The 13,054-nt window shown below is 42.4% G+C and overlaps 1 protein-coding gene across 2 annotated transcripts in view; it reads right to left on the bottom strand.

The window, feature by feature from the left end:
• Window positions 1-13,054, bottom strand: part of KALRN (kalirin RhoGEF kinase) — a 721,955-nt gene that overhangs the window by 363,214 nt on the left and 345,687 nt on the right. For both annotated transcript variants that reach the window (XM_065561521.1, XM_042843108.2), the window contains exon 8: window positions 4,538-4,669. In XM_065561521.1, the coding sequence (XP_065417593.1) occupies window positions 4,538-4,669 (132 nt within the window). The remainder of the gene's footprint in view (window positions 1-4,537; window positions 4,670-13,054) is intronic.

Below are 13,054 nucleotides of genomic sequence, written 5' to 3'. Positions count from 1 at the left end.
AAGGGAATGATGCCTGTATTGTCCCATTAAGTATCTGTCTTGGTCTGCTTTCCTGCCAACCTGCTCCTGCTGGAATTAACCCTCTTGGTAATTATATAACAAATAAATAATAATAGTCAAACAGAGGTACACATAATGTTCATAAAATATTAGAGGAGTTTTTCCAAGTCCTTCACACCTTCTATGACTCATTGACCTTTCTTCAGTTCAAAAGTTTCTGTTCCAAAAGTGTTTCTTTTATGAATGCTATACCACCCCCCCAACCAATGGACATGAAAGAGCTGTGTACTGAAAGATTTGCTAATGAATGGATTTGAAAAGATAAATGAATAGTTTCACCAGTCTGGGAAGCAAGTTACAGTGCTTTTTCAATCACTTTCAGAGTTCTCCTCAGAACTGAAAAATAAGTCATTGAATTGCCTTTCATGTGAATGCTTTGCATTTTTCAAGGATTGTTCAAGGACAGAAGCATTAACATTCCTGCTTAGCAGGTCACATCACAACTTTAAAAAAAGCCAATCTATGGGAAATACACTTGAGCACCATCGGTAAAACTCACCCAGTGCAGAAAATAAGCAAAGGTTCTATGCACTATTTGCATTCCACTTATACCCTATTTTGAAGGCTTAAATGTGCATAGACCTCATGCTGTACCTACGCCCACGAAGAATCTCACCCCCTGTGAATTATACATAAGAACTCTATATATGAACAAATTAGTCTGATTCATGCTTCTTTCTTGTTTGCATTGAAAATTACAATCTGGCTCCCAGACACTCCAGGTGTTACTATGAACTTTTTATATAGCTAGAAATGAATTTTAAATCCCAAGTATCCTACCAGTTGGGCCTGCAGAATGCTGAGAGCCTAGCAAGTGACCAGACTAAGGTTCCCTCTGCACATTAGTGGATATAGCTGAGCTAAGTCAGGAAATGGTCTTCACAGCAGATGCATTGTGCCTCTTGGGACAAAGAATGAACTAGACTTGATGCAATCACATTTAGCAAGATGTTGTACTCATCAACACCAATTGGGCTTGACTCTAGAATCCTGTATTCTCCTCATCCTTCTCCTTTCCCCAGCAATCAGTACTAACATCAAGAGTGATTTAAAAAAAAAACCAACAGGTTGAACTAAAGGGGGCATCTCAATTACATTTGTGTGACACAACATTCATTGATCATATTGGCAGTATAAAACAAACTCCCACAGGCCAGAGAAACCCCTGAAAAATTCCCCCTGTGGAGGGGGATATAAAGATGGTGGCTCCTGCATCAGCTCCACCATCTCATCCACCAGAGTTGCCCCACCCAGTATAAGAGGTGTAGAGGGGCCTCTTGGGGGTTCCATTAATCTCAGTTCTCTAATGGTGGAAGATCTTTTGCCAGCAGCATAAGCTAAAGCGGTCAGACCTAGGTAGCTAACAAACTGAACTGACTCGCTGTCAGTCCTTCCTCCCCTCCCCTGCATCCACTATCTGTGAGCTTTGCTTGGGTGCAGCAGAAACTGGGCCCCATATGTTTAGGGCCTGAGCAAAAGTGCAGTGAAGTCAAAGTGAGGCTCTAATGGCACTGTATGAAGCTTTTGGTGAGCAGCTCCAAAAAGCTTCACAATACCTTGTAACAGAAACTTTCAGCAATATAGTGTCATCTGCATTGTCTCAAAGAAGGAGTTCTGACTCCTGAGCACCCTCCATTGCATTAAATAGGACTATTGAACTGCAGATTATATACGTAGAGATTTGCAACCATTCTGAAGAAAAGGAAAGGATAGCCCATGCCACAATTCTCACATCATTGCTGAGAGTTCAGCACTCTGACTATCCTATCAAGGAGGAGGAGGTGACAATGTTATAATATGTTGACAGGAAGCATCATCTAGAGGAATAAGCCCATGGATGGGAGATGGGACACCTGAACTACAATGCAAGCTTTGCAACTCACCAGTTGGCCTTGGGCAAGTGATGAACATATTCAGAGGTAACAGACTCAACTTCACCTCTGTTAAAATTGTTCAAATAAATCTATTGGGAATGTAATATTTAAATGATCTAAGCAACTATATGTTTAATAAGTCATAATGATCTCAGAAGAAGCTGCAGCAAAAATAATACACATTTTTAAAGGCTGCATTTAATAAGGGCCTTAAAATGTACATACATATTGGAAGGGTTAAGGTCTGTAGGCTAATGGGTAAATGCTTGCTTTAAAAATACATTCCACTTAGATTTTATTTTTAGAAATAAATATTTTTTAAAAAAGGAAATGTACTCAAAACTTAGTTTAAAAACAATATTAACACTCCGCTGAACAGACAAAACCCATAACAGCCCTAGTTGCTTCAAGAAGTCACCAAGATTTTCTCAGTTTGCCTATATAGTCTGCCACACCTGCAGTTCTTCTGTACAAGATTCAGTAGCAGTCCCATCTGGGGAGACATTGTACAAAAGGTCCCATAATCATTGCAATACCCTCTGGCTAATGTAACTGATCTGGAAAGTGCTTTCAGGTACTTTGAATAAGAAAGATGCTCTCTCTAAGCAGGTATCCAGCAGGATGAGTTTGGGACCGAGCATTAGCCTTTGTTCTGAAGTCTTCACTTGAAGACTTCAGACTTATTTATATTAACACAGATTTGTGGGATTCAATATCAAAGACGGAAATATCACGGACATATAATGTAAGATGTAGCAGTGGGCTTTATTTAAGAACCTTTTAAGCATACATTATGCAAAGAGACTTTAATATACACATTTCCTTATCTTGCTGATATTTAATTGAATATTCTTTGTCTGGTACAGGAAAAGAAAGAAGCTCTTTCTAGACATCTAAAAGAGATTAGTCCTTCACAATTTATATGACGGAAAAAGTAAGGAGGGTGAGCTAGATCTACCCCTGCTGGTATACAGAGGGACAGATTCCACCTGCCTGTTCCAGTGAAGGCCACTGAACCATGGAGGGTCCTTCTCTGGGGAGGGTAGGCAGTATTTCAACCATCATCCTCTCCTGGAAGCTCTGGCATGGAAGGGCAGTTTTAAGGTCCATTGGGGGTTGTATAGCTGGCAGAGGCTAGGGAGGAATTGAATCAGTGCATCATCCAGCTCCCTTGGCTACACTGCCTTCCTGGCCTTCACAGGGCACATTTTAACCTACACTGCCCACCAGAGGAGAAGTGCTCAGCCTCCAGACAAATTTTCTGTTGCCTGGTACCTTGACTGGTCCAGTGACTATTACTACAGTTATTGTACATATTTCTACTAGCCAGTTTGGGAGAGGCTTTTGCAAGCACTGTAAGGAACTAGGTCCAGCTCTCTTTGGCCAGAAAGCTTGTCAAGAATAATACAGGGCCTTCTGAGTGTGAGGAAGTAAAGAACAAGAAACGAGACCCTCTGATGAGAAAAAAGAAGCATTAAGTAAATTATGACATCTGTAGATTTTTTCTCAACATGAAGAACAGGAGTACTTGTGGCACCTTAGAGACTAACAAATTTATTAGAGCATAAGCTTTCGTGGACTACAGCCCACTTCTTCGGTATGCATCCGAAGAAGTGGGCTGTAGCCCACGAAAGCTTATGCTCTAATAAATTTGTTAGTCTCTAAGGTGCCACAAGTACTCCTGTTCTTTTTGCGGATACAGACTAACACGGCTGCTACTCTGAAACCTTTCTCAACATGCTAAGCAGACAGTCTATGGGCACTGGTCTGTTTGCAGTGATTTGCACTGAATGTCAGCTATTTGTGGAGGGTTATTTCCTGCTGCAGCCTGAATCAATTCAGGGGCAAAAGCATAATGAAAATCTTTCTAGGATTTTTGCCCAAGTGCCATAAGGCAGTTTTTAGTCTTAGCAACCTTGACATCGTCCTTTTTACACAAGCTCTTTAGATCTGAGACAGCCTATTTCTCTACTGAGAGCCAGCTTATACAAATGGATATAACTTTAAGGCACAGTCTTTTACATCTTTTGCTGTAATAAGGACCTGGCATCTCCGTGGCTTCCTGTCTTGGGACTTTGATGATAGTGAAAAGAGCGGATGGCGTGCAAAGTAAATCAAATTATACCCTCTACCCACCATTAGAATAACTGCACTGGAGCAGGGACTCACTCCAAACAGAAAGCAATTTGGTCGGGGCTATATAGCAACTCCACTACTGTAGGATGCCTAAGAAAGGTAATGAAGAAGCCTGTCTCTTGGCCAGTCTGTGAGCTGCCCTGGCTGGCTACAGGTACCCCAGAGGTGTGGGGGTTGGCTACAGTTTGTGCTGTTTCTCCAGGTTGACTTACTGCACTGGAGGCCCACAGCCTGGGAGCAGATCTGACCTCCTGTGTGAAGTCATGAGTAAAAAGATCACATATCTCTCGAGAACCATTTTAAAGGTTTATTAGCTTTAGCCCTACTAAGCAGTCAAATCAATGAGTCAGTGGAAAGTAAGACTGATTTATTCAATTAAAAATAGCTCCAAAATGCATAATCGTATAGATATTATTGCTAAGCAATCTGTTAGCAGCTGTTAAAATTCTTCTCCTGGAAACACTTACCTCTGTGTAGGCCTGGGTCACCTGTTCATACAGAGACTGATGATGATGGATGGCCAGCTCCAGGTCTTGCATTTCCGATGGGAGGCCTCCTTCACTACACATTTTACACCAGGCATCCACACCTGAAAGGAACTGAAGCAATTCCAAAAGCAATCAGCAGGGTGTTTCAAACTCACTAGCCATTACTATTGCAGAGAACCATTTACAGAGTGCCAGAGATGAACGCAGCACTGAGCAGAAGGTGAACTGTGCCAAACCAATACCACAATGCCAGGAGTTTACAAGAGGGAACAAAATGGTACAGACCACACAGGTGATTGTGATCCTTAAACACTCAGAACTTTGTCGACCAGCTGGGCCTAAGGGAGGCTCTAGGAGGAGGAGGATTCGGTTTCTCCTGCTTTACATGTAAAGTGCATAGGCACTTTCAGAACAACTTCAGGAACCCCTATATGAAGGACCTTTGAATAACAGAGGAGAAATACAACCCTGCTTCTAAAATCAACATAAAAATATAGACCAAGAAGAAACAGTCAGTGCTCTAACTGCATGTAATATTGTCAGAACTCCCCAATTGTTTATGCTTGAGGTCTGCACAGGGGCAATTTCCCCACCAACAGCTCAGCACAGGTATTCACCTGGCCCTAACAGCACACACGTGAATAACAGAAAACTCCCATTAAAATCATCATTGACATTCATTTCAGCGAAAGGCGGATTTTCTGAGTGTTAAAGCAGTTCTCAATCCAAGGCTGGCTCAGGAGAATTGGTAATAAGATACCAAGACTTTCACCGCTGGGTCACCAATTTAAATCTGGCCCAGGTCAATAGCAATCAGTCATCAATACCACCAGATGGTGTTGAGTGGCCTACAGTATTTGAAATAAGCTGCTAGTCTCATTCCAGTTGCTAGTGGGCAGATGTTCACATTTAAAAACAAAAACGAAAAAACCCTCACCACAATTGATATGAATTAGCACCTTTGTTGGCAGCCTCAGTAGAGAGGCCATGGATTGAATAGGCTCACAGGATGAGACATCTTTTCACTCCTCGAGATCCCCAGCTCAGGGCTGAGGCACCATGGCAGGACAATGTGAGCAAGTTCACACTTCTGCTGCCTGTTCTGTAACAAAAGGACTTTACTCTTCAGGGCTCACATCACTTTTTTAAATGGAGCCAGTGGAGTATGGACTGACATACCTTCTAATGTGTTCACATGTTGCAGACACCTAATTACCTAATGACACCTCATTACTCTTTGTTAATATTTCCTCTTCTTCCAGCTTCTTGTTAAACTAGCCCCCCCCCTGCTTACAGATCTTTAAAGCCATCAATAAAAGAACCAGCTAATAATACAACAGATGCAGCGCACCAGAGGCTGAATGTACAATGGCTACAAAACCACCCTCATGATCACAGCTTTATCTGTTCATGAAGTGCTCACCTGTGGCTTGTTAGCAAAGCACTCACTTAAAGCATAGAACACTCTGAGCTTCAAAGCAAAGAGTTCCTATCCCAATCTCATCCGGAATCAGTGAGTTATTTTTATTATCAGGGTAATTTTATTCACAGTAGTGCTTATAGTCAAGGTTTGAAAATGCCTGCATTATAAATCCTTATTTACAAGACACTGTGATTCAGTGATAAAAATAAATTCTGGGCTAAAACTCCCATCTACTCCCACAAGGTACCTCTCTGAACAAAAGGAGTGTTTTCTGGAGGAAAGGATTGGGGGTCAGGACTCCTGGGTGCTGCTGTGTACACCTCTGCTGCTGATTGCAGTACCTATCTAGGTGACATTCACACACACTGCTGCCCAAAGCCTAAGTAATCAGGGAGACTAGTGCCAAATATATTGGCCTTTGATCAAAAACATGCACCATAGGAAGCATGGTTTGACTCTGCAAGGTTTTTTAGCATCTAAGTAATCGGGTTTTATGCAGGGGAATGTGAATGCCACTAGCTATCTCATGTCAGGGCATGGGGCTGAACTGAATCCCCTCTAGGAGAAACCAGCATAGGCTGGGGTTCCTGCCACTAGAACGACATAGTCATGGATCCAATGGCTTCTTTCCTGACTTTTAATCACATTCTCCCTCTCAGACCAGTGCAGAAACCTCCTGATACAAGCTATTCTGCTCACAGTCCCCAGATACCCACACATTCCCACAATGGGGCTACATAATGAGGATGACCTTATGATGGTCCTCTGTACCTAGGTAAATTTCCACTTCTGTGTCTCAATTTATCCCTCTGTAAAATGGGGATAATAATCCTTACTTGTCTCACAGGGGTATTGTGAGGATTCCTTAATGTCTGTAAAGGGCTTTGAGAGTTGCATGTAATACATTGGCTTAGTGCATTAAATCATATCTGTAGTAAGGGCCCTATTGACTATAACAACATGCTCTTGAACTCTTGTGATGGAGGCCTGAGTTTGATGGGGTTGAAAAGTCCTGGGTTTGATTCCCCCGATAGACCATTGGTATGTCTGGTGCCATCGATCCTGACTCTTCGATAAAAGATGCTATAAAAGTGCAAGTTATTATATAACCACAGCCACGATGCCAAAAACCACAGTGGCACTCAGGTTTAGAATGCCTGTTAGTGCAATGCATCCATGCATGGGTTGGAATTCTACAGCACCGGAGAACAGACCTCTGCCACTTGAGCTAATGGAGTAACTTCATTAGTGCTGTTATCCTCTAGAGGACCAACCCCTAGGAAGGAGCGTGACACACACTTTACTAATGTGGATGGCAGGAGGGAAAGGGCTCAATTTTAAAAAAAAATTAACTTTGGCAAAGTATTAGTCATATTATGGCGCAATTAATTTAGGTACTTTGGAAAATGGCAGAGACATTAAAGTTTATCACAGTATGATACACTATGAAGACACATTTCAGAGTAGCAGCCGTGTTAGTCTGTATCCGCAAAAAGAAGAACAGGAGTACTTGTGGCACCTTAGAGACTAACAAATTTATTAGAGCATAAGCTTTCGTGGACTACAGCCCACTTCTTCGGATGCATATAGAATGGAACATATATTGAGGAGATATATATACACACATACAGAGAGCATAAACAGGTGAGAGTTGTCTTACCAACTCTGAGAGGCCAATTAATTAAGAGAAAAAAAACTTTTGAAGTGATAATCAAGCTAGCCCAATACAGACAGTTTGATAAGAAGTGTGAGAATACTTACAAGGGGAGATAGATTCAATGTTTGTAATGGCTCAGCCATTCCCAGTCCTTATTCAAACCGGAGTCTGTTTTTGAAGTTTTTCTGTTGTAATATAGCCACCCGCAGGTCTGTCACTGAATGACCAGACAGGTTAAAGTGTTCTCCCACTGGTTTTTGAGTATTTTGATTCCTGATGTCAGATTTGTGTCCATTAATTCTTTTGCGTAGAGACTGTCCGGTTTGGCCAAACTTCAAAAACAGACTCCAACGAGAGACTGCTGAGCTAGAATTGATATGCAAACTAGACACAATCAACTCCGGTTTGAATAAGGACTGGGAATGGCTGAGCCATTACAAACATTGAATCCATCTCCCCTTGTAAGTATTCTCAAACTTCTTATCAAACTGTCTGTACTGGGCTAGCTTGATTATCACTTCAAAAGTTTTTTTTCTCTTAATTAATTGGCCTCTCAGAGTTGGTAAGACAACTCCCACCTGTTTATGCTCTCTGTATGTGTGTATATATATCTCCTCATATGTTCCATTCTATATGCATCCGAAGAAGTGGGCTGTAGTCCACGAAAGCTTATGCTCTAATAAATTTGTTAGTCTCTAAGGTGCCACAAGTACTCCTGTTCTTCTTTTTATGAAGACACAAGTGCCTTTACTACATGCACATGTATTTTCATGCTAAATATAAATTTACACAATAAAAATCGTGGTTTGTTGTGTTAAAAAGATGTGTTTAAAAATGTAAATAACTAATTAACTGTTAGGTTGGAATGGCAGTTCTGTAAGCTGTTACTGTCTATTGGGTGTGCAGAACCATTTAAATTAATTGCTTAAATACCTACTTATCCCATAGACTGGAACAGCTCCTATTGGGAACATAAAAAGCTGCTTAAATGTGATTTGAAATGATAGATCAAAATGGCTCTCTTAGATAACTGTACGTTTTACCAGCTTCCATGAAAGATTGAAACAAAAAACCCCTCCCCCAAGACATTTAAAAAAACAAACACAAAGCCTCGATACAAAAAGACTGTGTGTTTCTGACTTGACCCAAATAGGCCCTGTAAAGTCATAATAAGCCAGATTCACTCAGGCTGCAAACCCTGCAGTAGCCAGGTCGGGAAGGCCCCCCAACAAGAAGGCAGCATAACAGCACACGCTCCTACTTACCCTTCCTCCAGAACATACAATGTGTGAGTGAGCAAGCTGAGTCTCATGCCTGCTATGCCTCAAGGTCTGTGACCCCTGACTGCCTCTCCGGTCAAGCTCAAACATTTTGGCGTTCCCTATTAGCTGAAATTCCTTGTTGAGTCCTCTAAGTGAGAAGTCACTTGGGGGCAGGTTCTTTTTCGTCTCTAGCTTCTTTATTTGCTGGCTCCTTCTCCTGCTTCAGGGACCAAGCTAAAATATCCTAGATGTACCTGTCTCTGGATCCCTTCTTTCCTCCCACATTCCAAACATTGCCCAACCCATCCCTGCCTGTGCACCCCATCTCACGCTTTAATATAGAAGTATTAGAAGTATTAGAAGTATAGAAGGAAAGGCCACCCCCCCTCATCCCACAATCAAATGAAGAGATCTCAGATTTGCTTAAACTCAGAGACAGAGAGAATCATAGAGTTTAAGGCCAGAGGAGACTGATGATCTAGTCTGACCGCCTATATATCACAGGCCACCACCACCACCTAGCACCTATCCACTAAATCCAGCAACTAAAATTAGACTCACACAGCAGACTACACTATTATGTGTCACAGGCTGAGAATAGGGGGGAGCAAAATGTACTAGTGCCTCAGGTCCCTGCAGTGGTAGGGAAAAATGGCCCTGACTAGTGTAGATCCTAGCAGAGAGCTCCTGAGAGCATAAAGTCTGCCTGGGAGGGGGCAAACTGAATGGTCCATTGACTTTTCAGAGGATCAACATAAACATCCAAATTCTGCTCACAGATGCTGAATGCATGCAACACCTATTACTTTTAATGGGAGTTGTGCATATGCATTTCTGAGGACAGAACTGGATTCAAAGTTAATGGTTCAGATCTTTGGCCAACTGAAGAAGTTAATTTGTTCTTTCTGACAAGATTTTCAAAGTGAACACTTTAAGAATACTTTAAAACACTTTTAGGAACTACTATCAAGTACAGAAAGAACCTGGTATTTTCATTCCTGCCTCCCTTGACAGTCTATGGGCCAGAATCCCAGCTTGTGTAAATCAGCACAGCTCCACTGAAGTCAAACAGGAATAAGGCAGTTTCATATACCTTCCTGGAACAGGCACAATCCCATATACCCTCCTGCCACAACATGGTGTCAATCATACTTAATAATATAGGACCTGATTCCTCTCTCACACTGGTTTTACACCAATGCACCTCCATTTACACGAGTGAAGTTAATCCTCATTTATACTACTGTGAGAGGAAAATCAGGCCTGTCACCGTTTGGAGTAGGAGACATTGGGAAAACATGCTGTTGAATGCCCTCAAACTCAGACCCTGACCTGGGTGATGTGGGGGGTCTAGTACTAAGTATTTTGGCCTTTGATCAAAAACATGTGCTATAGGAAGCTTTGTCTGACTCTCCAAGGTTTTTTTCTACCTTTCTTTATTTAGGGGGTTTTCTTTGTGATCTATTTGGTATTTACGTACCTTTAAAAAAAAAAAAAAAGCTTTGATCCTAGAGCTCTTTCAGCCAAGTTCAGCTTGACCTGTATACACTTGACAGATGTACAGTACAAGATCCAGGAAAGCAAATGTGATTGTGAGGCATGCGAAGACGGAGGTGAAGTTCAGCTCCCAGCATGGTTGACTCAGCCTTTCATCCTCTCAAGCTAGACAAATTGAGTTCCATATAGTTTGGTGTACTGGAGCCTTTAAGATGAAACCTTGAAAAACAAAGGTCCTGCCTGCTCTGCTTAGATGTTACAGATACCCTGGTTCTTTTCATAAAAAAGTGTTGGCCTCTGTGTTTGCCAGGACTGTGGTGCAGTGGACTGCGTGCCAGAAGTTTGATTGCTACGATTCGATTAGACTCCCTTCTGACTGGCATCACAGAAGAAGTGAGTTTAGGAGGGACGGAACAAAAAGAAGGTAATGGTCTGTCAGACTCAGGGCCGGCTCCAGGCACCAGCGCAGCAAGCAGGTGCTAGGGGTGGCCAACGGAGAGGGGCGGCACGTCCAGCTCTTCAGTGGCGGGTCCCCCAGTCCCTCTTGGAGGGAAGGACTTGCCGCCGAATTGCCGCTGAAGAATGATCGCGGCTTTCCCCCCCCCCCCCCACTTGGGGCAGAAAAACGCTGAAGCCAGCCCTGGTCAGACTAGATTAGGGAGGTTTGACCAGAGTCACTCTGGCACTTGGGGCAAACCACTATGGAGACCTAGGTCAGGCTGTCACGCTCTTCAGGCAGGGCACCACAGACTTAGGCTGCAGCAACAAGTAAGGCTCCGACAGCAAACAATCTCGTGTCAGGCCTTCCCTCAGGGTGGCCCTGGCAGGCAGCAGACTCTCATGCAAGTCACTGGTAGCAAGTCTCACCAATAGTCTTACATCAGGTCTGCCTTCTCTCAAGGAGGTGCTGACAGGCAGCAGTCTCTCAAAAACATTGCAAGTGGGGCATCAACTTGTGTCCTGCATCATCCTACCTTCCTTCAAGGAGGTGTTAACAGGTAGCACGCTCTCAAGCAGTTCCTGGCCCCCGGCAGGCCTCTCTCACAGAGAGAGCTGGATGTCTGTTCTCCTTCCTGTTCTCTCCAGCTGAGCGGTGCTTTCCCCTTCTAATACCTCATTTCAAATGCAGGTATAGTGGGCAAGGCTGATAGAGCCCATAGCAGCTCAGTAGCCTTTTCTTGACCAGTGAAGGGTTTGTGTTCCCCATTACTGACAGGCAATCCGTGCATCAGGTTGGCATGAAGAAGACAGAGTAACACCGTAGGTAAAATGGGTGGACATGACATCAAGGGTGGCACCATTTGAGAAGAGAAGGGTGCAATAAGAAACATGATCTGAGCAGCAAGCCAGGGCAGACTTATTTAGGTCCAAGATGATGTGGATCAGAAATCTAAACTTTCTTTATTGTATACAGGTTGCTAAAAATAATCCATTTCAATAGGTATGTCAGATGGGCATTAGGCTCAGTCTCATACAAAATTCCTGATACCCAACATTTTGTAGGGTACCAGAGAGGTTGAATTACTAAAACCTCAGTGTATAAGTCATCGTTTATCCTATTACAGCTACTGAATCAAGCCAAATATTTCAGTTCCAGCTAATGGAGCTGTGAGTAGGACATGCTGACTCCCACATCATGTTTTTCCAGCATTCTGAGTTTATTGGCTTCACATCAATGCTCCCCTCCGACTGAACTGTCTCTTATTCCAACTGAGGAGCAACTGCCGCTCAGTGTTAACAAAATCTCTTGTTTTCTCAAGGCTGAGAGATTCCGGTCACTGTCAGGCAGCACAAACTTTTGTTCCTTTAAAGAGCTGCCAAGAGAAGACTACATTTTTAGACCCTTTCTTTAAATTGTAAAGAAAAAAAAAGAGTTGTTGAAAGCGATGTTATTATGCAGCTGTTTTTAAGCTATGACTGGGCAAAGTATCTATTCTGATGATGTTGAGAGGGCAAGGAGACAACAAATTCACCCCAACTAACTGGCAGTTCAATCCAGCTTTCTATTTGTTATAAAAATTTCTTAGCAACACTTCATAAATTGCAAACAAGCCTAAAAGTTCAGAAAAATAGGAGATCACTCATAAAAAAAGATAGTATTATTTTTAATGATATCTTTAAATAATTCTCATTTTATTTTGGATTGTAAATACTTCTCTTTTCCCATGTGAATGTATTCCTGGTAGAAGATTAACTGCCCTGCAGAGAGAGACTGGTGTCTAAACACTATGGTGCTTGATGTATCTGAAACATGACAGCCTGATGAAAGAGGGTTAGTGTGTGCAACCCTTATGCACATGGATGAGCACTTCCGCAGAACGATAGGCCCATTGGAGCCAAGGCTGTATTTTCACATGAGTAAGTGCCTGGTAGGATGAGTAATGGCTCTACATTCTGGCCCAGTGTAAGTAGAAAATACAAAATCAAGAGAAATCTGCCATAATTCTATGGCAGAAGTAGTGAATATCCTGTTTTCTGTTTGTGCTGGACTTTCCCTTGACACCTCTAGCTGCCTTCTGAAGCAAACGTTATTTTCTTCTCTGAGACCAACATTATTAGCAAATAAAATCTCAAGTAAGCATCTTTATCTGCATGAACACCTGTAATTTTAAGATACTCACCAACTTATTTGAAAACAAAACCAATTTCACTTATCT

The sequence above is a fragment of the Chrysemys picta genome, chromosome 11 (assembly GCF_011386835.1).
Source record: "Chrysemys picta bellii isolate R12L10 chromosome 11, ASM1138683v2, whole genome shotgun sequence".
Taxonomy (NCBI): domain Eukaryota; kingdom Metazoa; phylum Chordata; order Testudines; family Emydidae; genus Chrysemys; species Chrysemys picta.
This window is presented reverse-complemented; position numbering and strand designations above follow the sequence as displayed.